This window comes from Bufo bufo, chromosome 9 (assembly GCF_905171765.1).
Source record: "Bufo bufo chromosome 9, aBufBuf1.1, whole genome shotgun sequence".
NCBI lineage: Eukaryota > Metazoa > Chordata > Amphibia > Anura > Bufonidae > Bufo > Bufo bufo.
In genome coordinates, this window is record NC_053397.1 from 91,823,312 (window position 1) to 91,849,179 (window position 25,868).

General features: G+C 45.1%; 1 protein-coding gene across 9 annotated transcripts in view; it reads right to left on the reverse strand.

Annotated features, from left to right (window-relative positions):
- CFH (complement factor H) overlaps nt 1-25,868 on the reverse strand; it is a 1,589,177-nt gene that overhangs the window by 487,801 nt on the left and 1,075,508 nt on the right. For 7 of the 9 annotated variants that reach the window (XM_040407278.1, XM_040407279.1, XM_040407277.1 and 4 more), the window contains one exon: nt 705-887. In XM_040407278.1, coding sequence (XP_040263212.1) covers nt 705-887 — 183 coding nt within the window. Of the gene's footprint in view, nt 1-704; nt 888-12,335; nt 12,513-25,868 lie in introns of all 9 variants that reach the window. The other 2 variants (XM_040407275.1, XM_040407285.1) reach the window with 1 other exon arrangement.

The following is a 25,868-nucleotide window of genomic DNA, read 5'->3' on the forward strand; positions in this document are numbered from 1 at the left end:
TGACAGTTTGCACTGCAAGAAGCTCTTTGTTACTCTGCAGACTACATTGTGTCTATCCCCCTCCCCCATTCCTAGTAACTGGCACCAATTCTTCTCACAAGGAGCACCATAGGCACTAGACCTCCAGTTACTAGTGGTCAATAGAGATCTCGATTTTCTAAGCAACATGTCAATGGAATTTGTTATAACTTCATCCACTCTGCTCTTATTATACAAGACTACCAAATTTTCACACCCCGATTCTGTAGGTGAAAATCTCTATAATCCTAATAGGCTAGTTTCAAATGTGCATTTTCCTTTCTGGGTTTGAGATCCGAAAGAGGATCTCAAAACCAGAGGAAAATGCTTCAGTTTTGTCCCTGTTCATTGTCACTGGGGACAAAACTGCCCAAACCAGAATGGAATGCATCAGAATGCAGGTTTTTTGCATTCTGTGACTGGACACAAAACCGTTGCAAACTGTGGTTTCGTGTCCGGTTTGCAGAACTGAACAAGCCAGATCCAGCACTGCAAACAATGTAAGTCAGTGGTGTCTGATAAAAAAATTTCAGCTAGTTGAATTAAATCGAACTGAAGCGTTTTCCTCTGGTTTTGAGATCCTCTGCCACCAAGGAAAACACATATGTGAAAGTAGCCATAGTGATATAAATTCAGTTCCTCTATGTTATTTGTGTACACATTGCAATGTATTAGAATGAACTTACCTATACAAACTGGTGCTTCATTCCAGACACCATTCAAGCATGTGACAAAATTATTTCCGTCAAGAATATAATATTCTGGGCATCTAAATTCCACCTTTTCACCAGATCTATAGCCAACTTTTCTAATCTCCACAGTGTCTCCATATTGCACAGTTGGTGGTGGACCACACTGCTCTCCAATTCCTGAAACAGAATAAGAATTAAGTAAATGTAATAACTGAATATAATTGCAAACCATAAAACATTTGTTTTCTCCTTAGTATCACATACTGTTTCTTACAGAACTGTCCTTATTACTTCATCAACTGCAGTATTCTACTTTTGTAATTTGATAAGAACATGTCACATCTCCTCACATGTCTTTTTAGTAAACATATTGTCCATGAAATAATAATTCTGGATAATAAATTGACAACTGGATGTTACTATTTTTCTGGTCAAGGGGTTCTGTCCCTGTATTCTGCTACTATCAGCAGTAATTGGACAGCGTCCGTCTGTGCAGGAACACACATGCAGTTGTCGATGTATTCATACTTCTCTAAGAGCAGTAAGAGAGGAACAGTATTGATGCACAGTTGAATGATGCTCCAGAATTATTTCATGAAGAATACAAGTATTTGGTGAAATAGACACATCAGAAAAAGTTATTGGCCCTCAATTTTCAACAGAAAAGGGTAACAATTGCACATCAGCAACAAGAAAATGTTCTCTGAATACTTTTTCACTTACAGAATTCTCAAAAAATATTGTGCACTCCAGTTATTATTTTGCCACACTTTAAGGCCTAGTTCACCGATTTCTATCATCAATGATTGTGAGACAAAGCCAGAAGTAGAGCCTACACCGAGATAAGGTATAATGGAAAGATTAGCATTTTGCACCTGTTCTGTGTTTTTGACCCGCACCTGATTGTAGCTCAGAATCACTGTTGAAAAATCACTGACCTAATCACTGAAGTGTGAAGTGAGACTAAATATTTTTGGACTGCCAATTAAGGATGAGTGAGTTTCTTGATATTCATTTGTATCCAAATAATCAAAGGTTAAAAGGTTGTAAGTGAGGACCTGCAGGTGAGCTGACCCTCTAAAAGGTTGTAAGTGAGGACCTGCAGGTGATCTGACCCTTTAAAAGATTTTAGGTAAGGGCCAGCTGGTGAGCTGACCCTGTAAAAGATTTTAGGTGCGGACCTGCAGGTGAGCTGACCCTGTAAAAGATTTTAGGTGCGGGCCTACTGGTGAGCTGACCTTGTAAAAAAATAATATGCGAGGGCCTGCTGGTGAGCTGATCCTGTAAAACATTATATGCAAGGGCATGCTGATGAGCTGACCCTGCAAAATATTTGAGGTGCATGCCTGCTGGTGAGCTGACCCTGTAAAAGATTTAAGGTGCGGGTCTGCTAGTGAGCTGACCCTGTAATAGATTTTAGGGGGTTTGGGCTGCAGGTGAGCTGACCCTGTAAAAGATTTTAGGTGAGGGCCTGCTGGTCAGCTGACTCTCTAAAAGGTTGTAGGTGAGGGCCTGCAGGTGATCTGACCCTGTAAAAAAAATAATATGCGATGGCCTGCTGGTGAGCTTACCCTGTAAAAGATTTTAGGTGAGGGCCTGCAGGTGAGCTGACCCTGTAAAAAATGATATGTGAGGGCCTGCTGGTGAACTGACCCTGTAAAAGATTTGAGGTGCGGGCCTGCTGGTGAGCTGACCCTGTAAAAGATTTTAGGTGAGGGCCTGCTGGTGAGCTTACCCTCTAAAAGGTTGTAGGTGAGGGACTGCAGGTGAGCTGGCCCTGTAAAAGAATTTAGGTGAGGGCCAGCTGGTGAGCTGACCCTGTAAAAGATTTTTGGTGCGTACCTGCAGGTGAGCTGACCCTGTAAAATATTTTAGGTGCAGGCCTGCAGGTGAGATGACCCTGTAAATAGATTTTAGCTGAGGGCCTGCAGGTGAGCTGACCCTGTAAAAAAATAATATGCGAGGGCCTGCTGGTGAGCTGACCCTGTAAAACATTATATGCGAGGGCCTGCTGGTGAGCTGACCCTGTAAAACATTATATGCGAGGGCCTGCTAGTGAGCTGACCCTGTAAAACATTGTTGGTGAGGGCCTGCTGATGAGCTGACCCTCTAAAAAATTATATACAAGGGCGTGCAGCTGTGCTGACCCTGTAAAACATTATATGCGAAGGGGATATATGTGAGGGCAATATATGCGACGAATAAGCATGGTGATATGATGGAAGAGGAGGAGGATGAGAAAAGGAAGATTCAACCATATACCTTTTTTGTGGTGGAAGAGGTGCATGGGAATACAGTGTATTCAGTACATTATAAACAACACATTTAAAGTGCCTTTATGTTCATCAGTTTTCCTCTGGTGAAGTTGAGAAGTCATGGTCAATCTAGGCCTTGTTCATTTTTATAAGAGTCAACCTGTCAGCATTTTAAGTTGACAGGTAAATATACTTATCTGTTATGATGCCACCAGCTGCACAAAAAATCTGCTCAGACAAAACACTGGCGGCAGGGCAGGCCAGCACCTCCAAGGCGTAGAGCGCCAGTTTGTGCCACGTGTCCAGCTTGGACACCCAGTAGTTGTAAGGCACTAAGGGATCATTGAGGACACTGACACGGTCTGCTATGTACTCCTTCACCATCTTCTATCTTCCAAATTGTTTCCCTTCTTGTGACACTAGGCCTTGCATCTGCTCATCCTCCTGACTTGTTGACCTAACCACTACATCAGTGATTGACAATTGTGTCTCATCCTCTTCATTAACCTCGAGACAGTAATTGCCGTTATTGGCAACTGTGTCACTCGTCATCATCTACCTCATTAAACAGTAATTGCCGTTTCCCACTGTCATCTTCTTGTGATTGTGGATGCTCAAGAGTTTGGGAATCAGGGCACAAGATGTGTCCCTCTTCAAGCGAGCGCCTTGGAATATCCGAGTGTGGGATCACTTTTGTGCCCAGACTCTCCATGATGAGGATCAGTGTGAGGATTGGGTTGAGCAGACTCTTGGCTACTGAGACTGGACTTGGTGTTAGACAGGGTGGTGCTTAAGCGACTGGAAGTATTTTCTGCTGCAATCCAACCGACCACCTGGTCGCACTAGTCTGACTTCAAGAGTGGTGTTCTGCGCCGCCCTGCAAACTGGAACATGAAGCTAGGTATCGTGGATGATTGTTTTTCTTGTGTTCTGGCAGCAGGCACAGTTTCACTGCACCCAGGGCCACAGCCTCTGCGTGCACCATCAGCATCATGGCCATTGCCCTGTCTCTTACTGCTCACCTTCTTCATATTAAATGTTATATATGATTGAAAGTCTGTCACACGTACAGTAGCGTAGGATTTGGAAGTGTATGCGCAAACAAATTTAAAAAGGTATTTGGGATGTCGAAATGTCACACAGGAGAAATCCTGCATATAATGTCAATGCTGTCACCAGCTGCTAATGAAAAATTACAGGGAATGTCATAGGTGTTAGGGATGAGGAAACGTTACACAGGATAGGTACCACCGGTAATGTCACTGTCCGCAGCGTCTACGCAAAAAAGTACACTGTGTCACAGATACATTTTTTCAGCGCACACATTACACTGCAGTTGTGGCGCTGGTAATGTCCCTGTCAGAAGCGGATACCATCTATTGAAAAGTACACTGGATGTCACAGATATTTTTGGGATGTACACACTTTACACTGGAGATGTGGCGCAGCTAATGTCACTGTCCGCAGCGGATACCGTTTACTAAAAAAGTACACTGGATGTCACAGATATTTTTGGGATGCGCACACTTTACACTGGAGATGTGGCGCAGCTGATGTTGCTGTCTGCAGCGGCATAACTATTGTACGCTATTTAGCGCAGGATGCCCTAAATATAGATATTGCAACCACACACAATAGTGCTTAGAAGGACTTTTGGGTCTGTAAAGTTTTAGCTATTTAGTGCAGTTTGCACAAAAATAAAAAGATATTGCTGCTGCCACACACAATAGTCCTTAAAAGGACTTTTGGGTCTCTGAAAAGTTTTGGCGGTAAAAATATTCTTAAATCACTTCCTACACTGCCTATCCCTTCCTCAGCACAGGTCTCCCTGACTAAGAATGAGCCGAACATGCATCATTGGGTGCTATATATACATATATATTCCTCAGGAAAAACTGTGATTCTGGTGGTTGTTGATCGCTTCAGTAAAATGACGCACTTTATAGCATTACCAGGGCTACCTAATGCTAAAACTCTCGCACAAGTGTTTGTCGACAACATCGTGAAGCTACATGGTATTCCCTCTGATTTGGTGTCTGATAGGGGGACTCAGTTTGTTTCCAGATTCTAGAAGACGTTCTGCTCTCACTTGGGGGTACAATTGTCCTTCTCTTCTGCCTTTCACCCTCAGTTGAACGGATAGACTGAGCGAACTAACCAGAATCTGGAGACTTATCTGAGATGTTTAGTCTCAGAGAAATCAGGAGGAGTGGTCTTCTTTTTTGTCTTTGGCCGAGTTCGCCATAAATAACCGTAGGCAGGAGTCCACTGATAAGTCGAAGTTTTTTTAGGGCATATGGGTTTTGATCCGCAGTTTGGTACATTTTCTGGTACTGAGACTTCTGGTATATCTGAAGAGGAAAGATATATCTATTTGTCGGAAAATTCTAAATAATCTAAAAAAAAAAGAGATGTATGAGTGGTCCGGACCTGAGAGTGGGTAATTCTGTGTGGCTGTCCACAAAAAACATTATGTTGAAAGTACCTTCTTGGAAAGTAGATTTATTGGTCCATATAAGATCTCTACTATTATTAACCCGGTAGCCTTTCGTCTCGAACTTCCGCAGGCTTTGAAGATTCATAATGTGTTCCACAAATCATTACTGAAGAGATATGTCGAACCTGCTGAACCGTCCTCCCTACCACCCCCTCCTGTCATGGTGGACGGGAATCTCGAATTTCAGATTGCCAGGATAGTGGACTCCAGAATTCTCCGTAGATTCCTCCAGTATCTCGTTCACTGGAAGGGTTACGGTCCAGAGGAGAGAATGTGGGTTCCAGCAACCGATGTTAATGCCAGTTGCCTTGTGAAAGCCTTTCATAGGGCTAATCCGGATAAGATCAGTCCTGGGTGTCCAGAGATCACCCATAGAAGGGGTACTGTCACTGTACCTTCTGTGACAGAGGTTAGAAAATCAGAGAGACTGACTGCACATGAGGTTAACTGACAGCTGGCGGTCATTACTGCTTCCCTATTTAGTTCGGTTGCACACTTCATATCATGCGGTTGATATTCTCTGCTTGGATTTGGAGGAGTTGATGTGTGGACCTTATCTGTGTTCCTGCTCATTCATTTTCTATAGGATAGGTTGTATTGCTCTTTGTCTTTGGTTGTTCCCTTGTGCTTGTTGTTACTAGGCCTCAGGGAGACGCTGGTTTGTTCACCTGGGAAGGAACCAGTAGTCTCATTCCCTTTCACTACCTCTAGGGTATCTCAGGGCTCCTAGGGTTTAGGTTCCGGTGTATGTATTTTTCCACCTTCAGGGTCTATACATACTGACAGGAGTCAGGGCCAGATCTAGGGGTTTCCTAGGAGGTGATCTTTCCCTTCTGCCTAGCCTTGAGGCCTAGTTCTTTGTCCTCTCCCTTCTGTTGTATTTCTGGTGTCCCTCCTCTCCCCATTATTCGTGACAGTAATTCCATTAGGCCTTGATTCTCTAATTGGGATTGAAAAGTGGTCAATACTACTGCTATTGGTGTGTTCACATTGTTTTATACATAAATAATTCTATAACTCCTTAATACTATAATTGGGGTGAAATAGTGCTCTATTTTTTTCAATTATTTGTTTCTCCACCTTGTTTTATAGATAAGTAATTCCATTAGACCTTGATTCTGTAATTGGGGTTAAAAAGCAGCCTAATACTCCTGCTATTGGGGTGTCCACATTGTGTTATACATAAGTAATTCCATTAGACCTTGATTCTGTAATTGGGATAAAATAGTGCTCTATTTTTTACAGTTATTTGGTTTTCCACCTTGTTTTATTGATAAGCAAATCCATTAGGACTTGATTCTGTAATTGAGGTTAAAAAGCAGTCTAATACTACTGCTATTGGAAGGTCTATATTGTGCTTTAGAAAAGTAAATCTATAACACCTTGATTGTGTAATTGAGGTAAAAAAAGTGGTCTAATATTACTGCTATTGGGGTGTCCACTTGTTCTATACATACGTTATTCCATTAGGCCTTCATTCTGTAATTGGGGTGAAATAGTAATCTATTCTTACAGTTGTTCGTTTTTTCACTTTGTTTTATAGATAAGTAATTCCATTAGGCTTTGATTCTATAATTGGAGTGAAAAAGCATTCTAGTTATACTTCTATTTTACACTTACAGTTACTGTTACTGTACAGTATGTCTGACAGACAGGTTACAGGGCCTTCTAAGGGAACTCAACTGACATCAGACACCCACACCCAGGAGTCAGTGCGGTCCTCTGACACCATGTTTATTTGGCATGGCCCAGGTACAATCTCTGTGCCCCCACCTGTCCTGAACCTGAACCTGCCTCTTTCTTTTTCTGCTCCTTCTGCTCGGTAAGTATTGTATGCTGCCAGCTCTACTTCACTTTTCAGCGAGGAAGAGCTTCTTGAAAACAGTCCGCAGCTAATGCCCAGCCTGGATTTGGAGGAGACAATCATTGTCGCTACCTGACCTGCCCACCTGCAGGAAGAAGCAATGAGAGCTGTGTTGGAGCAGGTGTTGTGAGCAGTCAGGGAGGTGGCCATGAGACTGGTGAGGGTGACATCAGTGACGTGGAGACAGTAGGGGATGATGTAGCTGATCGCATGTGGGAGCCAGGTGAAGAGAGGGCTGCATCATCAAGGGGTGAGGGTGGCAGCTTGCACGTGAGACAGCGGCTGAGCCAGCAGGGTGTAAGCATGGAGGTGAGTCAGCAGGGTGGCAGCACTGAGATCGGGAGCCAAACATGCCCAGGGTAGATCACTTGCTGCTTAGGAGCCTACCTGTCCAGAACCAACTAGCAGTGCACGGGTTCATAGAGGCAGCGGCAGGCAGTCAACACTCAGTGGTGGAGGTAAAATGCCATACCCACCGGTGTGGGAATTTTTCAAGTCACTGGGGGACGTTAGTGTGGCCATATGTAGAATCTGTGGGCAGAAGGTGAAGGGTGGCCAGGGTGCCATGAAGTGTCACCATTAAGTGGCATGGGAAAAACTGTGGCGCTAATGTTGTGGTACAGCCTGAGGCATCTCCACAAAAGGGAACTGTGTTTCCTTTCCATCATCTACTGGTCTTGATGCTCCTCCTCCTACTCCTCGTCATGCATTTCACCAGCAATCGATCACCGTGGCTATTACAAAAAGACAACAGTATGCGTTTACTTATTCAATGACAAGATGAACATGCTTCTGGCCCAGTTGCTGGTACTACTGTTCCTCCCTTTCCAGGTGGTTGACTCTGCACCTTTCAGAGAACTGATGGCTTGTGCTGAGCCAAGGTGGAGTGTCCCAAGCCATCATTATTTCTCCAAAAAGGCTTTACCAGTACTGCCCATGTAAGTTGAGCAGAAGGTGGACCAGTCCTCGAGCCTGTCAGTGTATGGTAAAGTTCACAGCAGCACCATTGAGTGGAGCAGTAACTATGGTCAAAGACAATTTCTGTCCTTCACGGCCCACTGGGTAAATGTGGTTTCTGCCCATGCACACCAGCAACTTGGCCAGGTGATGGCAATGCTGCCTCCACATTTTTAAGTCTATTCCCGCGCTGATTCCTGAGCCAATGTCCTCCTCTGTCACCGATAACGGGAAGAACATCATGCTGGCGCTGCATCAAGGAGGGCTGCCCCGCATCACGCACATCTTTAATCTGGTTATAAAGCAGTTCCTGAAGTGTTCCACCCAACTGCAAGACACCTTGATAATGGACAGGAAACTGTGCAAAGGAAAAGGAAGAGCAGGGGGAGCTGGAGGGTGATGAGGAAGACCAGGCAGATGCCCCCGACAAATGACACGTGACATAATGCTGGCAGTTGTAGTTCGACATCGCAGCGTTCAGCAGTGCGGCTCTGATCCCCTCAGTGAGTATTGAGGAGATCGGGGCCCCGCTGCTGTGGTAGGAAGCCCCCCCCCCTTCTGGTGCTGCGCTGTTATGGCAGTGTCCGGATTCCTCAAAACAGAGCGAGGGAGCTCCCTCCTTCCCCCCTCCCATCAGACGCTGCTCTGCTGTGGCAGCGTCTGAAGGTTACCATGGCAACTGCACACCATACACAGGCATCCAGGCTTGCCATGGTATGTAAGCCTCATAGGGTCCTGCCAGATGCAGCAGCACTGCAGTACACTATTCAGTGTACTGAAGTGTATTGTAGAACCATAAGACCCACTGGATTATCAAGAACAAAGTGGGTCTGAGTCAAAAAAGTTTAAAAAGAAAAAAATAAAAAAAATAATAGAAAAAAAAGCTAACATTTTCCAATATATGCACATTTATAATTGGTTAAAAATTAAGATACCCTAAGCATTTTTGATATTGCCGCGTCCGTATAAACCAGCTCTATAAAAATATCACATGACCCAACCCCTCATGTGAACACCGTTAAAATAAATAAATAAAACGGTGCCAAAATTACAAATTTTTTGGTCACCTTGCCCCAAAAAGTGTAATAATGAATGATCAAAAAAATCATACAACAGTGCCCTCCCCTTTAACAGTGACCTTCACAGTGTTCACCCCTTTGATAACAGTGACCTCCACAGCACCTGCCCCTTTAACAGTGACCACAGCCCTCCTTAGCACCCCACATCTTCTTTTACTTAAAGTCAGATTATTTTACTACGCAATCTTGACCCACCAAAACTTTGCAATGGCACAAGGCTTTGTGTTAAGAAGCTACTGGCCAATGTAATTGAAGCCACTATCTTAACAGGAAAAGAAGCAGGTGAAACTGTTATTTTATCCCACTCATTCCAACAGATCTCCCTTTTCAGTTTAAGAGATTGCAAATTCCAGTTAGACTTGTGTTCTCGATCACAATCAACAAGTCACAGGGACAGACTATTACATACTGTGGAGTGGATTTGCAATCATCCTGTTTCTCCCACAGAAAACTTTGTTGCTTGCTCAAGGGTGGGTTCATCCAAGAATTTATTTATTCTAGCTCCTGGAGGTGAAACTAAAAATGTTGTTTACAAGCAAGTTTTGTGTTAAAGTAAGATTATATTCATTTTGTCAAAAATTTCACATTACAATTCGTATATTGTACCTATACTATTTAAAACCTATAAAAAAAATATTTCTTTCATTTACCACTATATCTTCATTTGATTCCTATTGTATAATATAAAATTGCAATAAATAAATACCCAAGCAACGCCGGGTCATCAGCTAGTTCAACATAAAATTATGAGAGATTAACCTTTGTAAAGATGAATCAGGTGTGGATAAGGCTATTTTCACACTAGCGGCAGGACGGATCCGACAGGCTTTTCACCCTGTCGGATCCGTCCTGCCGCTATTCGTCGTGCCGCCGGACCACCGCTCCGTCCCCTTTGACTATAATGTGGACGGGGCGGAGCTCCCACACAGCACGGCAGTGCACTGCGTAAGGCCGTCGGACTAAAAGTACTGCATGTCCGACTTTTTATTTCGGCGGCCTTTCACCGTGAACTGCTGTGCTGCGCCGTAGCTCCGCCCCTGTCCCCATTATAGTCAATGGGGACAGAGCGGCAGTCCGGCGGCATGGCAAAATAGCGGCAGGACGGATCTGACAGGGTGAACAGCCTGTCGGATCCGTCCTGCCACTAGTGTGAAAGTAGCCTAAGCCAGGATTTCCACACCCAAGATCCTGATGCATCAGACTAGATCATTCAGTGCGTGACACCAAAATATTGTGAAAAATGGCCCAGTAACTTTGGCCACATTCTTCAGCCACTATTCTGATACTTCCACCTGCCTGATGCCACACACCTGCTGTCACTGCTGCGAACTTCACCTACTTCCACTTTCTTGTGCTTTTACTGCCACTGCTGTTGCACCCCACCTTTTTACTCTGTGACCGGTCTATGTTGACTCCTCATGCTGTTGCCACCTTCACCACTCTGTGGCGGGGCCAGTATGTTGACTCCTCATGCTGTTGTCACATTTACGACTCTGTGACGACCACTATGTTGACTTATCATGCTGTTGTCACCCTCTATAATCTGTGAAGGGGCCAATAGTGTCCCTTTTTGGCTTTATTGACATCACCCTTTATTTTACCCTTCCGATCTGTGAGAAGAACCAAGAAATGAAAAACATAATGGATCTTGGCTTTGGAGCATCCATAAGACCTCTATTACACTGTCAATATTTTGCATCAGGATTTGCTCATGATTTAAAAGCCAAAAGCCGGAGTTGGTACAAAAGACATGCAAATATTCTATCACGTGTCATCTTTGTTTTTGTTTTTTGTCTTACCAATACTGATGGAATACTGATGCAAAAAACTGACTAGATATAACCACGTGAGAGAGAGGATGTTAAGGTCTAGCATGCAGGACTTCTTTTCCATCTAAATGCAACCGATTTCAGAGGTAAATAGCGAAAACTCATGCAAATTGAGCATAAGACCTTCTTCCCTTATCTGGAAAGATTTACTTTTCTACCTATTAATTCCATCTACCTAATATATGTTCATCTCACTCCACTGTCCCTAAAATACTGTAATATGGCCGTCTTGTTTCTGTAATTGGTGTCTGCCAGAGAAATGACAAACGTATCATCTCACATCACTGGCTGAGCCTACAAATAACAATAAAATGGAAAGCACAGTTTTACACGATTCATCCAATACAATCCGATACAATTCAAAATTATAGATTAATATGGCAGAAGAGATTTTTGTGAAAACGAGATGAATCTGATTCGTTTAGAATGGATTTGCTTATCTTTATCTAAGAACTATAACTTATTAACGTTTCCATCAAGGCAGTTGTGGTTTGGTACTATATTAGGGTACATACAAGTTTTTGAATGCTTTTTATGTCATTTTTGGGTGGTGAGATGACCAATAACAGCAATTCCGTCATTGCTTTTTAAATTTTTCCTAGGGTATAGGATAGTAAGATTATTTTTATGTATCAAATTGCTGATGTTGCGATAACAATTATGTGTAGTGTATTTTATTTTCTCAGTTTTTACCAATAATATGGAATTGTATATGGTGGGAAAAAGTCATTATTTAGCTTTTTTAAATTACTCTTATTTGGAGGTCTTGGACATATACTTATTTGATTGCTAGTAAAAACACATTCAAATATTTCTGTATGGTAATGTATTTTTCCTGTCTTTGTAAACCACATAGATTACCTGGCTGCTATTGAATACAGCTTTTAAGGGGTTAAATAGCCGGGATCAGAGTTAGCTGTGATCTGGGCCATTGCAGAAAGAGCTTGGCTCTGCACTAGAGCCAACTCCTACTGCTAATGTTATTGGTTCTTTAGCTCATGCTATCCTAGTGCCATACATACAGTATATGGTCCTAGGCTTTAGGTACCAGTACCCTGCAGTATACATGTACATGAAAATGTGTTAAGGGTTTAAACAATGCACTAGGTAGCTATCATGCCACCGTGGTTAGAATTGTACTTACTTCTGCACACTGGTATATTAATCCAATTTGTGTTGTCACATTGTGCTTCTCCTGATCTTTCCAGGGAATAACCAGAATTACACTCATAAGTAACTTTTTCACCAGATGCATAACTGGATTTAGTTCCTGCTTTAGGTTTGGAATTCAGAACTATAGGTGGCGATTTACAAGATGTTGCTAAAATCAAAAATAAAAGGAAATAATTATGTAAAATAGACACAATACACTACTTGCTGTCAAATGTTTGATTACTTACAACTGGCTAGAACTAGTCATTGAAATAAACCTTGTCCTAAGGCGCAGTTTGGTTCAGATATGTGTTTTTATAAAGTAACACAATTTATCATGTTGGTTAATTTAAAAAGTTACATAAAATGTGCTGTAATTACTAAGCAGAAGTTTACTGGTTTTAGTTGCACATTATCAAATTAGAAATGTACTTTTTGGCAGAATATAAATTTCGGAGTCAGAGTTTATGGTTTTAAAAATGTTACATATTTAAATGTAGGACTGTCCACCTAAACGTCTTCAGATTACAGTGCAAGACGTTTACATCACCTTTGGTTACAATTAGAGATGAGCGAATCGAATCCCATGAAAAGGAATTCAATCCGAATTTCATAAATTATTCGATTAATCCTGAAATTCAAACTTATTGCCTCCATTTTTTAATGTTAAATTTACACTTTGTACACTCAGATGCGGCGATATAGCAGATCCCTCTCTTTGCACCCACTACTTACGAAAAAATGCGCTTCGTGGTGAAGTAAAAACAAATTTGGTATTCGCTGAATCAGCCAAATCGATTTTTCAAGAAATTCGCTCATCTCTAGTTACAATATTTGCAAAATTCAAAATACTGAGCATCGGTACAGGAATGCAGAGAGCGTCACAGCCAGGGAGCGTCACAGCCAGAGGGGAATAAAAGCTCACCTTCTTCCTGGCTGTGACGCTCTCCGCTGTGATAGGATCACGGCACAGCCAGGGATAAGGAGACCCTGGTGTCTCCTCCTTCCTTTACCAATGCTCAGTATTACCATACTGAGCGGGAACATTGCAGGGGGGCACAGCAAGACATAGGAGCGATATAAAATAAAAACAGGCAGGGTGGCCGCAAGGAAAGGTATTTATCTAAACTAGAAAAAAACATGAAAGGTCCTCTTTAAAAGGGTTGTGTAGGCCGTATATATTGATGTCATCAATATCTGATCGGCCCCCGCCGATGAGCTGTCTGAAGAGGAGGCGGTGCTCCATGCAAGAGCTTCTTCCTCTGCTCATCATCTCAAAAGTGCAGTGTAATTACAAGTAATTATACTAAGCCACCGCTGGAAGGGAGATCATGATCAGTGTGACGAAAAGGAAGTAGCACTTGCTTGAAGTGCCGACTCCTGCTCATAGGCAGGATGCCAGGTGTGAGACCCCTGCTGATCAGATATTGATGACCTATCCTGATAGGTCATCAATATAAACTGCCTACACAACCACTATATTAACTGAAAAAATGTTCATTAAAGAGAAAGATGCTACTCTGGGCAATGCACACTACTCACAAAAAGTAAGGGATATTTGGCTTGTGGGTGAAATTTCAGGAATAAACCTAAAATGCACTCTAACCTTTACAGATGACCTTCTCTAAACTTTTGAATGCACATGTCCAATTGATCAATGTTTCATTAATTTTTTACCAACTTGATGTTCTCTAACAAGGAGCTTAACAGCAAAATTCATAACAGGTGTTTGATACATGAATCACCCAATAATTTCCTGGATCAATTAGAATTGGTATTTAAACAGTCCACCTCATCATGCTGTTCACATTTTGAGATCATGAGACCAAGACAACACCTAACAATTGATCAACAGTACCTCAGCCATTGCGAGGCTTCAAGCAGGATGTTCTCAGACGGAAGTTACTGAGCTTAAATTGTCACAGAGTGTCAGCATGTTGCAATAGAGATACAGAGAGACTGAAAGAGTCAGACTGAAAGAGTCACATAAAAACATAGTCCTTTGGCCACATCCCACACTGATGACCACTTCATTGTGAACAATGCCCTGCGGAACCGGATGATGAATGCAACACAACTCCATTCACATTTAAGGGAGGTGAGAGGTATCCAAGTGTCATGTCAGACCATTTGAAACCATTTACATCTGTGTGCTAGATGACCTGAAAAAGGTACCTGACCACAGGCGTCATTGTCTTGCATGGGCCAGGGAGAATCTACGCTAGATGAGTGTCACGGCTGAAGATGGGGAAAACACTCAGCCATGCGATACCAGAAGATGTAGTCGCTGCTCGGCCAGGACGACAGAACTAAGGAGCAGGTCACCTCCTATCACATCCCTAATTCTGACCCTGACTCCTAGCTGTATGAGCCGACCCTGATGGTAGGAGGGCTCATACTCCGGAACCTTGTGGTCCCTACTAGCCCTCAGGGTGGCCCTGAACTAGGAGCAGGGTAAGACGACCTGGTCCTCCTAGGCACGGACGAACAGGAGTCTTACTGGCCAAGCTGCAAAGAGAAGGGGAACATAAACAGACATATGGATATGACAGGTGAACCAAGCAGTTCCACACTAACCTGCCACAGCCTTGCTGACTGGAACCCGTGTTCAAATACGCTGTCCACACAAACACAAGGGAGACAGCACACACATCAAAACACACAGGTAACCAGGACATCCATAGCTGCAATAAATATCAAGAGCATAAAAACATCTACTTAACATCAGACATTCTTTTTATGACCGCAAGGGTGGCCCTTACTGGAAAGATGGTATATGAACCAGGAGTACAGTGTTAATTTTAGGACATGGTCAGATATCATAGTCAAGTATCAAAATAATGCCAATGTGACACCTGACCCTGATACCTGACCCTGACACCTGACCCTGACACCTGACCCTGACACCTGACTCTCATATCTGAGTTTGACTTATGCTCTTCATAGGTCAGGGTCAAAGTGAGAATGAGTTATAGATGTACTATGTATTTGTATGCTAAATCACACAACCAAAGTAGGTCTATTGCTGAGCTTATAGCTCTGTTCCTAAAATGCTGTAAGCTAACACATTACAGTGTTATGAGCACATAGCTGATAGCTCAGTAGTAAGGAAGGGAACAAAGGATTTTAGGTTTACTGTGGTTTTGAATGCTACATCACATAGATGAACAAAAAGCCCAAGCTCAAACAAAGCAAACTGGTAGCTCAGTGGTAATGCTGTTACCCCATGTCCAGGCTTTCTGAGTTCAAAGCACCTTTCAGCCTCAAAAAAATATTTACATTTTATTATGCCCTAGATAAGAGGCAAATTTAAATGATGTGTGACGCTGATATCTCACGTCCTTCACTTCTCAGTGTCACAAGGGATCTTAAGTTTACTGTTTTTTGCTATACTACATCTCATAGATCAAAAAAATCACCACCTTTGGTGTCTAGAGCTATAGCTCAGTGGTAAGACACTTGCTTTGCATGCAGTGTTCGTGAGTTCAAAACCTCTTCCAGGCTATTAATAAAATTTATATTTTATAGAGCTCCAGATCAGAGTCAAATTCAAGTGGTGTGTGATGTAAGTAGTCCTTTTTTATTTTATTAAGAGTACATGGGCAGCACTATAGTAAAGGGGCCCTGTATACAGAGCTGTATCCTGGATTTTACATATCTACTGTATATATGTGTATTATACACAGTGTGCTATAGCTTCACCACACTGAGATCTGCTCAGAAAGCTGATATACATATTACTGCTTTATCCACAGACACAATATATGATCATACAGATCGCAGTACTATGTGATAGCTTCTAAGTATAGAAAAACCATGTGCGGTATCCCCGTGGTGCTGTGATGTCAGCCTGGTGTCTAGCCCTGTCAGTCAATGGGGGGAGCGGTGTGTGTGCAGAGCACAGGGGGTGTTATAGAGCAATATTCAGCCCCGCCTCTGAGTGCTCAAATTGTTTATTTGCATATGAATCTCTGCATATCGCTGCAGCTATTTATCATACATAATCAGCATAATGAGCCCTACCAGGCAGTATGTATGGTCTAATAGGGTTGATTCTAGTGACAGAGCCTCTTTAACCTCTTATGGACACAGGGCGTACCTGTGTATTTCCGATCACCGCTGTGCGGCGGGCAGTGTTAGGAACGGTGCGCCTGCTGAAATCATTCAGAAGGCACCCTGTGACAATGCCGAGGGGGGGTCCTGTGATCCCCCCCCCCCCCATACCGGCGATTGCTGCTAACCGCAGGTCAATTCAGACCTGCGGTTTGCAGCATTTCCAGGTTATTCAGGTCTCCGGTGACCCGGAATAGGAGGGTGATCAGTGGTGTAATATACACCACCAATCACCCTCCGCAGATCCTGTGAGGTGGCGGTGACAGAGGATGAGGGTGAGGATCTCCTGTGATTGGCTGGAGGGACTGACCTGGAGATAACGTCCTGGAGCTCCGCTCTCCCCGCCCACAGACTTCTGTGTGAGTAAGGAGAGAGGAGCCCTGTGTCGGTCAATCTGCATCCCACACGATCCACTGCCATCCGTGGCCCCTGAGACCCCATAAAGTGCCATCTGGCATATAAACATTTAGGGGGAGCTTTAGGTTAGGCAGGGGTAGTGAAATTTTTTTAATTTTTTTTTGTGTGCAGCACCCGGATCTGAGGGTGTCTGGGGTCCACAGCAACTTGTGCAACCCCGTCCCCCCAGGGGTGCTGCAGCTTGCCCCCCCCCCCATATTTTGGGGCGCAAGCGCATTTTTTTTTCTTTTTGTAGGTGCGCTGACTGTGGCCGGCACTCTTAGCTGTAAAAGAGCGCCTGGCCACTGTTAGCGCATCGCCCACCCCACCGCTGATCAGCGAGTTTTTGGGCTGTGAGCAATTTTTCGGGGATTCAGTAAGGTTAGGGTAGGGTATACATAAAAACACACCGCCCCCCACACACACACACTAAATAAAGTTTTACACACACACACGCACTCCCCTTTAGCGTTCTAAGATGGCCCGCCGGATGTTCTTGGCTAAGGAGGCATACGCCCAGCTGCTCTCCGTCTCCGATAGCCCCAGTAAGGACGAGGATGACCCCACTTTCCTGTTGTCATCCTCGTTCTCCTCATCATCTAGTGATAATGATGAGCCCCAAGGCGACGGAGACGCCGCCAGGCGGAGCCAGGAGCCCCCCATGCCAGGAACCCTGTGGCCCACACTAGTATGAGCAGCCCTGGGGCTCGTACTAGTTTTCCGGCCCACCAGGCAAGTTCACCTGAGCCCTCAACCAGTGAACTTGGCTGGAGTACCCCAGAGGATTTTGAGCCCTTGATTCCTGACTTTGTTGGCCAACCAGGAATCCAGTGGGCTTCACTGAATATGAAATTTTTTAGTTTTTTTTCAGTGAACAATTTGTGAATGTGATGGTGGAGCAAACAAACTTGTTCACCCAACAGTTTATAGCCCAATTTCTCCCGAGTCAGAAAATACCTCATATGTGGATGTAGAGTGATCTGCGGGTGAACTACGCGGCTCAGAAGAGAAAGAGCTCTATTGGGATTTTGGACAACCAAAATCGCAATGGCGCTCCTTCTCTTCTGAGCCATGTAGTTCGCCCGCAGAGCACTTTACGTCCACATATGGGGTATGTCCTTACTCGGGAGAAATTGGGCTACGAATTTTGGGGCGCGTTTTCTCCTATTACCCCTTGTAAAATAGAAATAAAAGGGGCTACAAGAACATGTTAGTATAAAAAAATGGAGATTTTGAATTTTCTCCTCCACTTTGCAGCTATTCCTGTGAAGACTGTGGAGAAATAAATTAAAATGGGGAAAGGGCAGGGGCGGACTGAAAACCCTCAGGGCCCCCGGGCAAAATAAATCAAGGGCCCCCTTACAAGCCCCACCCATGTTCTGCTGCAAGCCCCACCCTTGTCCTGCCTCCATGCCCCGCCTTCAGCCACACCCTACACAATCTTTAATAAGATTTCAAAGTTAAAGCGACACAAAAGGCACCCAGACCACTTCAGCTCATTGATGTGGTCTGGGTACAGTGTCCCTTTTTCAAATCGAGCTGCAATGTTCTAGAGAAACTGCATTGTTTACGTTCCAGCAATAAGTCAGCCTCTAGTGGTTGGCAGCCAAATGAGGGCTTCCTGGAGAAACAGACCTTTGGTCTGGTATCTGACGCTGGAAGTCCTCACACTCTGCATGATGACCTCCAGGGTCAGATTTTTCCCCATAGGAAAGCATTGATTCACTGCTTTCGTATGGGGTGATCTAATCTCAGCGTCCATTAGTGAGCCTCTGTTAGAAACAGTCCCCTCCACCTTGTACTTGTTCCACTGATCTGCTACTTGCGGGCTACGTGGGCATGAGTTCAGTCACTTTGGTGTGCAATCCCATCCTGCGGTGCGTGATCCCGAGAGACCCGTGACCTACAGCGGCGGGTCTCGCTGGATCACGCGCTGCAGGACGGGATTGCGCACCGAAGTGACTGAACTCATGCCCGCACAGCCCACAAGTAGCGGAACAATTACAAGAGGGGTGAGGAATAGCCAAATTAAAAAAATATTTTGAACCAAAAGGTGTGCTTTTGGTGGGTTTTGAACTCATGGTGGTCTGTGGATGGCACTGTTGTGGGGGCTCTGTGGATGGCACTGTTGTGGGGGCTCTGTGGATGGCACTGTTGTGGGGGCTCTGTGGATGGCACTGTTGTGGGGGCTCTGTGGATGGCACTGTGGGTGACACATATATAGCACCTTATAGAAACATAGAAACATAGAATGTGTCGGCAGATAAGAACCATTTGGCCCATCTAGTCTGCCCAATATACTGAATACTATGGATAGCCCCCGGCCCTATCTTATATGAAGGATGGCCTTATGCCTATCCCATGCATGCTTAAACCCCTTCACTGTATTTGCAGCTACCACTTCTGCAGGAAGGCTATTCCATGCATCCACTACTCTCTCAGTAAAGTAATACTTCCTTATATTACTTTTAAACCTTTGCCCCTCTAATTTAAAACTGTGTCCTCTTGTGGTAGTTTTTCTTCTTTTAAATATGCTCTCTTCCTTTACCGAGTTGATTCCCTTTATGTATTTAAAAGTTTCTATCATATCCCCTCTGTCTCTTCTTTCTTCCAAGCTATACATATTAAGGTCCTTTAACCTTTCCTGGTAAGTTTTATCCTGCAATCCATGTACTAGTTTAGTAGCTCTTCTCTGAACTCTCTCTAGAGTATCTATATCCTTCTGGAGATATGGCCTCCAGTACTGCGCACAATACTCCAAGTGAGGTCTCACCAGTGTTCTGTACAGCGGCATAAGCACTTCACTCTTTCTACTGCTTATACCTCTCCCTATACATCCAAGCATTCTGCTGGCATTTCGTGCTGCTCTATTACATTGTCTTCCCACCTTTAAGTCTTCTGAAATAATTACTCCTAAATCCCTTTCCTCAGATACTGAGGTCAGGACTGTGTCAAATATTCTATATTCTGCTTATGCTATATATGTGTCATCCACAGGTACCCCCATAACAGTGTCCCTGTGAGTGAATGACCCCCAATACAGGGTCTGGGGGCCGGCATCTGGTGTTGTAATGGCAGCGGGGCCCGGTGCAGTCACTGTATTCTATCGCACCAGGCCCCGCTCACTGTAATACTAATTTTCATATGTGAACAAGAACAAGAGAAATCCTCTGCGATCCTCTCCCTCTCCGTACTCACAAACTCAGTAGCAGGCAGGCCGGGCGGCAGCGCAACTCACTGACGTCACGCGCCTGCTCCTCCCACTTTATGAATGAAGCAGACGGAGCAGGCGCTTGACGTCAGTGAGGTACGCTGCCGCACGGCCTGCCTGCTACTGAGTTTGTGAGTACAGAGAGGGAGAGGATCGCAGAGGATTTCTCTTGTTCACATATGAAAATTAGTATTACAGTGAGCGGGGCCCGGTGCGATAGAATTCATTGACTGCACCGGGCCCCGCTGCCATTACCACCATTACCAGGCCAGCATAACATTCGGAATCGGGGCACTGGGCATAACACATTATGCTATTCTGCGGCGGGCCCCAATCCCGGCCGGGCCCTTGGATCATGTCCGAAGTGCCCGACCAGTCAGTCCGCCCCTGGGGAAGGGGATTATAAATTTAGTACTCCATGGAAGTGTGGTACTCCCTGAAGCAACCGTGTCCTTCCGTTACCCCCTCCTGTTACACACCCTGCACTTTTTTTGGGACCGTCCCTTCTTTCCAGTATGGGGGAACCACACCTTGAAAGTGTTGGCCAGGGACATTCCGGGCGCCTCCAATTCCCGAGGTACTCCGGCCTGCTCTTTCCTGGTCAGAAAAGATCAGGTCCTTGAGGACTGCCTCATAGAACTGAAGGAATTTCGCTGTGTTGCCAGCGCTCCGTGACAGCACAAAAGAGTTGTACAAGGCAACCTGCACCAGGTAGACCGCAACTTCTTTGTACCATGCTCAGTTTTGCGCATGGCGTTTAGGGTTGCCACCTTTTCTTCAAGCCAAACCCGAATAGAAGGGAAAGAGGGCCCCCTTCCAGGCCCCACTCATGTCCCGCCTCCAGCCACACCCATGTCCCGCCTCCAGCCACAACCATGTCCCGCCTCCCCCCCTGGTCGCTGTCGCACCACGATCGTTACGCCCCTGATCCCGTCACTACAGAAATACAGCGCCTCATACCTCTTAGATCCAGTGATGTTTCCTTTGATGTAGATGTTCTCTTTCCTCATCTTCTGTCACGGCTGAGGATGGGGGAAACCCTCAGCCGTGTGCCGGAAGGAAGATGGTCGCTGCTTGACCAGGACAAACAGGATTAGGGAGCAGGTCACCTCCTACAGCATCCCTAACCTGACCCTAACTCCTACCTGCATGGGCTGACCTTGAAGGTAGGAGGACCCATGCGCAGGAACCTCGGATCCCTACTCGCCCTCTGCCGGTCCCTAGGCTAGGAGTCAGAGTAAGACATCCTGTTCCTTCTGGATACGGAGGAACAGGAGTCTCACTGGCCAAGCTGCAAGCAAGGGAAAACAAATGCAACCTGTGGCAATGGCAGGTACTTGCCACAAACATAGCAGAGACCTACCACAGACAACCAAGCCTGGAACCCATGTGGGTGTACTGCCCACAGACAGCAGGACTCAGCACACAAACACACAACACACGGGAACACAGGTGCAATAAAACAACATAAAACCAAACACATCTCCCAGACACCAAAGGACATATATATTAGCTTATGACCAGAAGGTTGGCCCCCACTGGCAGTTGGTAAGTAACCAGGAGGATGTCTACAGCCAGCATGGCTGAAACACCCTCTCTGGCTACTGCCTACAGCTGAGGCTATATAGGGCCAAGAGGCCACACCCAACAATCAGACACACCCCGTGACTCACACACACTGAAAGGGAGTTAACCCTTCCAAAACCACAGAAGGGAAAACATAACTTAAAGGGGAAGTGTCCAAACAATAAACACACTGTGGCTGTGGCCGCAGGCAACGACATGGGTGGCAAGCGTGTCCTGGGAGTCAGCCCGAAGGCCAGGACACTGCTACCACATGTACATCATACAACCAAACGTTGCCACGGACAGCCACAGTGCAGGGAAAATGTCAGTGCACACCAAACATAAACAAAGTGCACACAGACATACAAAAGTGCTACAAACGTGCACATAACTCCAAGGGAACCGCACACATAGCTGTTGTCCGCGGCAACCGCACCTGAGGCCAACTACATTATGCCTCAAGCTGCGGCTGACACTACAACCCAAAACCGCGGGCAACAGTATGCGGCTCCCAAGGAGTCACGGCCATAACCGTGGCCGTGACATCTTCTCCTTTCAGACCTTCAGAGCAGACACCATTTTTCAGCCATTTCTCGTCTCTGCAGTTTGACAATAAATATCTTAGTTTACTACTTTTCCATCATTCTCCCATCTTCTGGACAAATCATCCTACTACCCCCAATACTGTGCCGCTGTGCTCCCCAATACTTTACTGCAGAAACAGATAAACCCCCTGATAATACTAGTACCACACAGAGCCCCCCCCATATAAAATACCCCTTCTTTGTGGCCTCAGTAGAAGCCCCCAAATAATGTGCCAGTATGAAGTGCCCCCCATAGATGCCCCCCATGTGTCAGTAAAAAGTGCCTCTTTTCTCCCGCCCAATATGTGCCAGTATAAGGTGCCTCTTCCCCCCCTTATATGTGCCAGTATCAATTGCCTCATTTCCCCCCAATATGTGCCAGTATAAAGTGCCTCTTCCCCCCCCTTCCCTTATATGTGCCAGTATCAAGTGCCTCATTTCTCCCCCCCCCAATATGTGCCAGTATAAGGTGCCTCTTTCCCTCCCTTCCCCCCCATATGTGGCAGTTTCAAGTGTCTCATTCCCCCCCAATATGTGCCAGTATAAGGTGCCTCTTTCCACCCCTTCCCCTATATGTGCCAATTTCAAGTGACTCTTTTCTCCTCCACCCCCAAATATGTGCCAGTATAAGGTGCCTCTCCCCCCCTTCCCCCATATGTGCCAGTTTCAAGTGCCTCATTTCTCCTCCTCCCCAATATGTGCCAGTATAAGGTGCCTCTTTCCACCCCTTCCCCCATATGTGCCAACTTCAGATGCCTCTCTTCTCTAAAAAAAAACCAAAAAAAAAACCTTTTACTTACCTCCAACGATGCGATGCAGGCCTCTTCCCGGCCTGTGTACCGTGCTGTATGGCTCAGGCGGCGTGATTATGTCATTGCGCCGCCTGCACCATCCTCTGATAGGCTGCAGGCACAAGGTCCGCAGCGCTCATCTCCCTGTGCCCAGCCACCGCCGATATCATTCACAGCTGATCCTGTGCCCGGGTCTGACAAAGGCTTGTACCCGGGCACAGGATTGCAAACCCGGACTGTCCTGGTCATTCCCGTATGGGTGGCAACCCTATTCTGAGAAATGCTCTATAACACCCCCTGTGCTCTGCACCCACACCCCTCCCCCCATTGACTGACAGGGCTAGACACCAGGCTGACATCACAGCACCACGGGGATACCGCACATGCAGCCGTCAGCGCTGACCGCGGCAGTGCAAGGGTTAATGAGCAGGCATCAGTGTTTTCACCGATGACGGTGCATACAGCAGGGGTCCAACTATTAGTGCCTGCCGGACCCCTGCAGCTGATCGGGCGGGAGTAGCTCCTGTGGCCGCCCGATCAGAGCGCTGTACCTGTATGGTGCTGGGATTTGTGACCGTGTTTCCATACATGCATGTACAGCGCTGGTATCCTATGGGTTAATGACATATTATTTATTATAGTATATGCTATTAAAGAAAAAAAACATGTCTTTCTGGGGACTTCAACATGCAAAGCCATTAATGTAACCTCCAAGCTATACCATTAGCACATGGTTTTTCTATACTTAGAAGCTATTACATAGTACTAGCAACTAGTGATATGATCATATATTGTGTCTGTGGATAAAGCAGTAATATGTAGATCAGCTTTCTGAGCAGATCTCAGTGTGGTGAAGCTATAGCACACTGTGTATAATACACATATATACAGTAGATATGTAAAATCCAGGACACAGCTCTGTATACAGGGCCCCTTTACTATAGTGCTGCCCATGTACTCTTAATAAAATAAAAAAAGGACTACTTACTACACCACTTGAATTTGACTCTGATCTGGAGCTCAATAACATACAAAATATAAATTTTATTAATAGCCTGGAAGAGGTTTTGAACTCATGAACACTGCATGCAAAGCAAGTGTCTTACCACTGAGCTATAGCTTTAGACATCAAAGGTGGTGATTTTTTTGATCTATGAGATGTAGTATAGCAAAAAACACAGTAAACCTAAGATCCCTTGTGACACTGACAAATGAAGGAAGTGAGATATCAGCGTCACACATCATTTAAATTTGCCTCTTATCTAGGGCTTTGAACTCAGAAAGCCTGGACACAGGGCAACAGCATTACCACTGAGCTACCAGCTTACCTTGTTAGAGCTTGGGCTTTTTGTTCATCTATGTGATGTAGCATTCAAAACCACAGTAAACCTAAAATCCTTTGTTCCCTTCCTTACCACTGAGCTATCAGCTATGCGCTCATAACACTGTAATGTGTTAGCTTACAGCATTTTAGGCACAGAGCTATAAGCTCAGCAATAGACATACTTTGGTTGTGTGATTTAGCATACAAATACATAGTATATCTATAACTCATTCTCACTTTGACCCTGACCTATGAAGAGCATAAGTCAAACTCAGATATGAGAGTCAGGTGTCAGGGTCAGGTGTCAGGGTCAGGTGTCAGAGTCAGGTGTCAGAGTCAGGTGTCAGAGTCAGGTGTCAGAGTCAGGTGTCAGAGTCAGGTGTCAGAGTCAGGTGTCAGAGTCAGGTGTCAGAGTCAGGCGTCACATTGGCATTATTTTGATACTTGACTATGATATCTGACCATGTCCTAAAATGAACACTGTACAGGAGGATGACTCCAGCAAAATGCATGGCAGAAGTACCCCTCAGCAACTGCCTTCCAGCAGGAAGCTAAATAGCCCAAGCGGCCACACCCACACACACACTAGGAAAGGGGTTAACCCTTCCATAACCAAACGAGGTAAGTGTCACTTAAAGGGGAAGTGTACAATAAACAATTACACTGCAGCTGTTACCGCAGGCAACGACATGCGTGGCAACTATGTCCTGGGAGTCAGCCAGAAGGCCAAGACACTGCCACCACATGTACACAAAACCACACGTTGCCACGGGCAGCCACAAGTGAAGGGAAGTGTTACAGTGCACACCTACATAAACCTTGTGCACACCAGACATAGAAAGTGAACACTAAAACCACACTTTACCAGAGGCAACCGCATGCCGTGACAGCGAGCTCTCAGGCTGCTACACTGCCAACAAACACCTGTTGTCCGCAGCAACCGCACTTGAGGCAAACTACTAACAGCCCCCAGCTGCGGTTGACAAAACACCCAGACCGCGGGCAACTGCATGGGGCTCCCATGGAGTCACAACCATAAACATGGGCGTGACAACAAGGGACCAGTGGGCCTCAGTGATGAAAGTAGATTCACACTGAGCAGAAATGATGGCCGCAAACAATGTTGGAGATGTCAAGGAGAGTGCTATGCATCAGCCAGTTTGCCTTTGGTTATGGTGGTGTTACTGTGTGGGCAGGTGTGTCTTGTCAATACAAAACTGCCCTACACATTTGTGAATGGTACAGTGACAAGCCCATACTACTTGAATAACATCATTAATCCAGTCATTGTGCCTCTGCATGTACAACACACATTTCATCCTCATGGACGAGGGGATGCCCTTCAAGATGAGTGGGATGCCATGCCTCAGCAGACACTAAGTTGACAATAAGTTGACTTGTGAACAGCATGAGATGTCATGGTCAAGCTGTAATTGATGCTTAAGGCCACATGACAAGTTTTTGAGACATTGTCTTTTGGTTGTTGGCTTTTGTTTTAATAAATTGTTTGAGATGAGGAAATCACCATTGCATGCTTCTA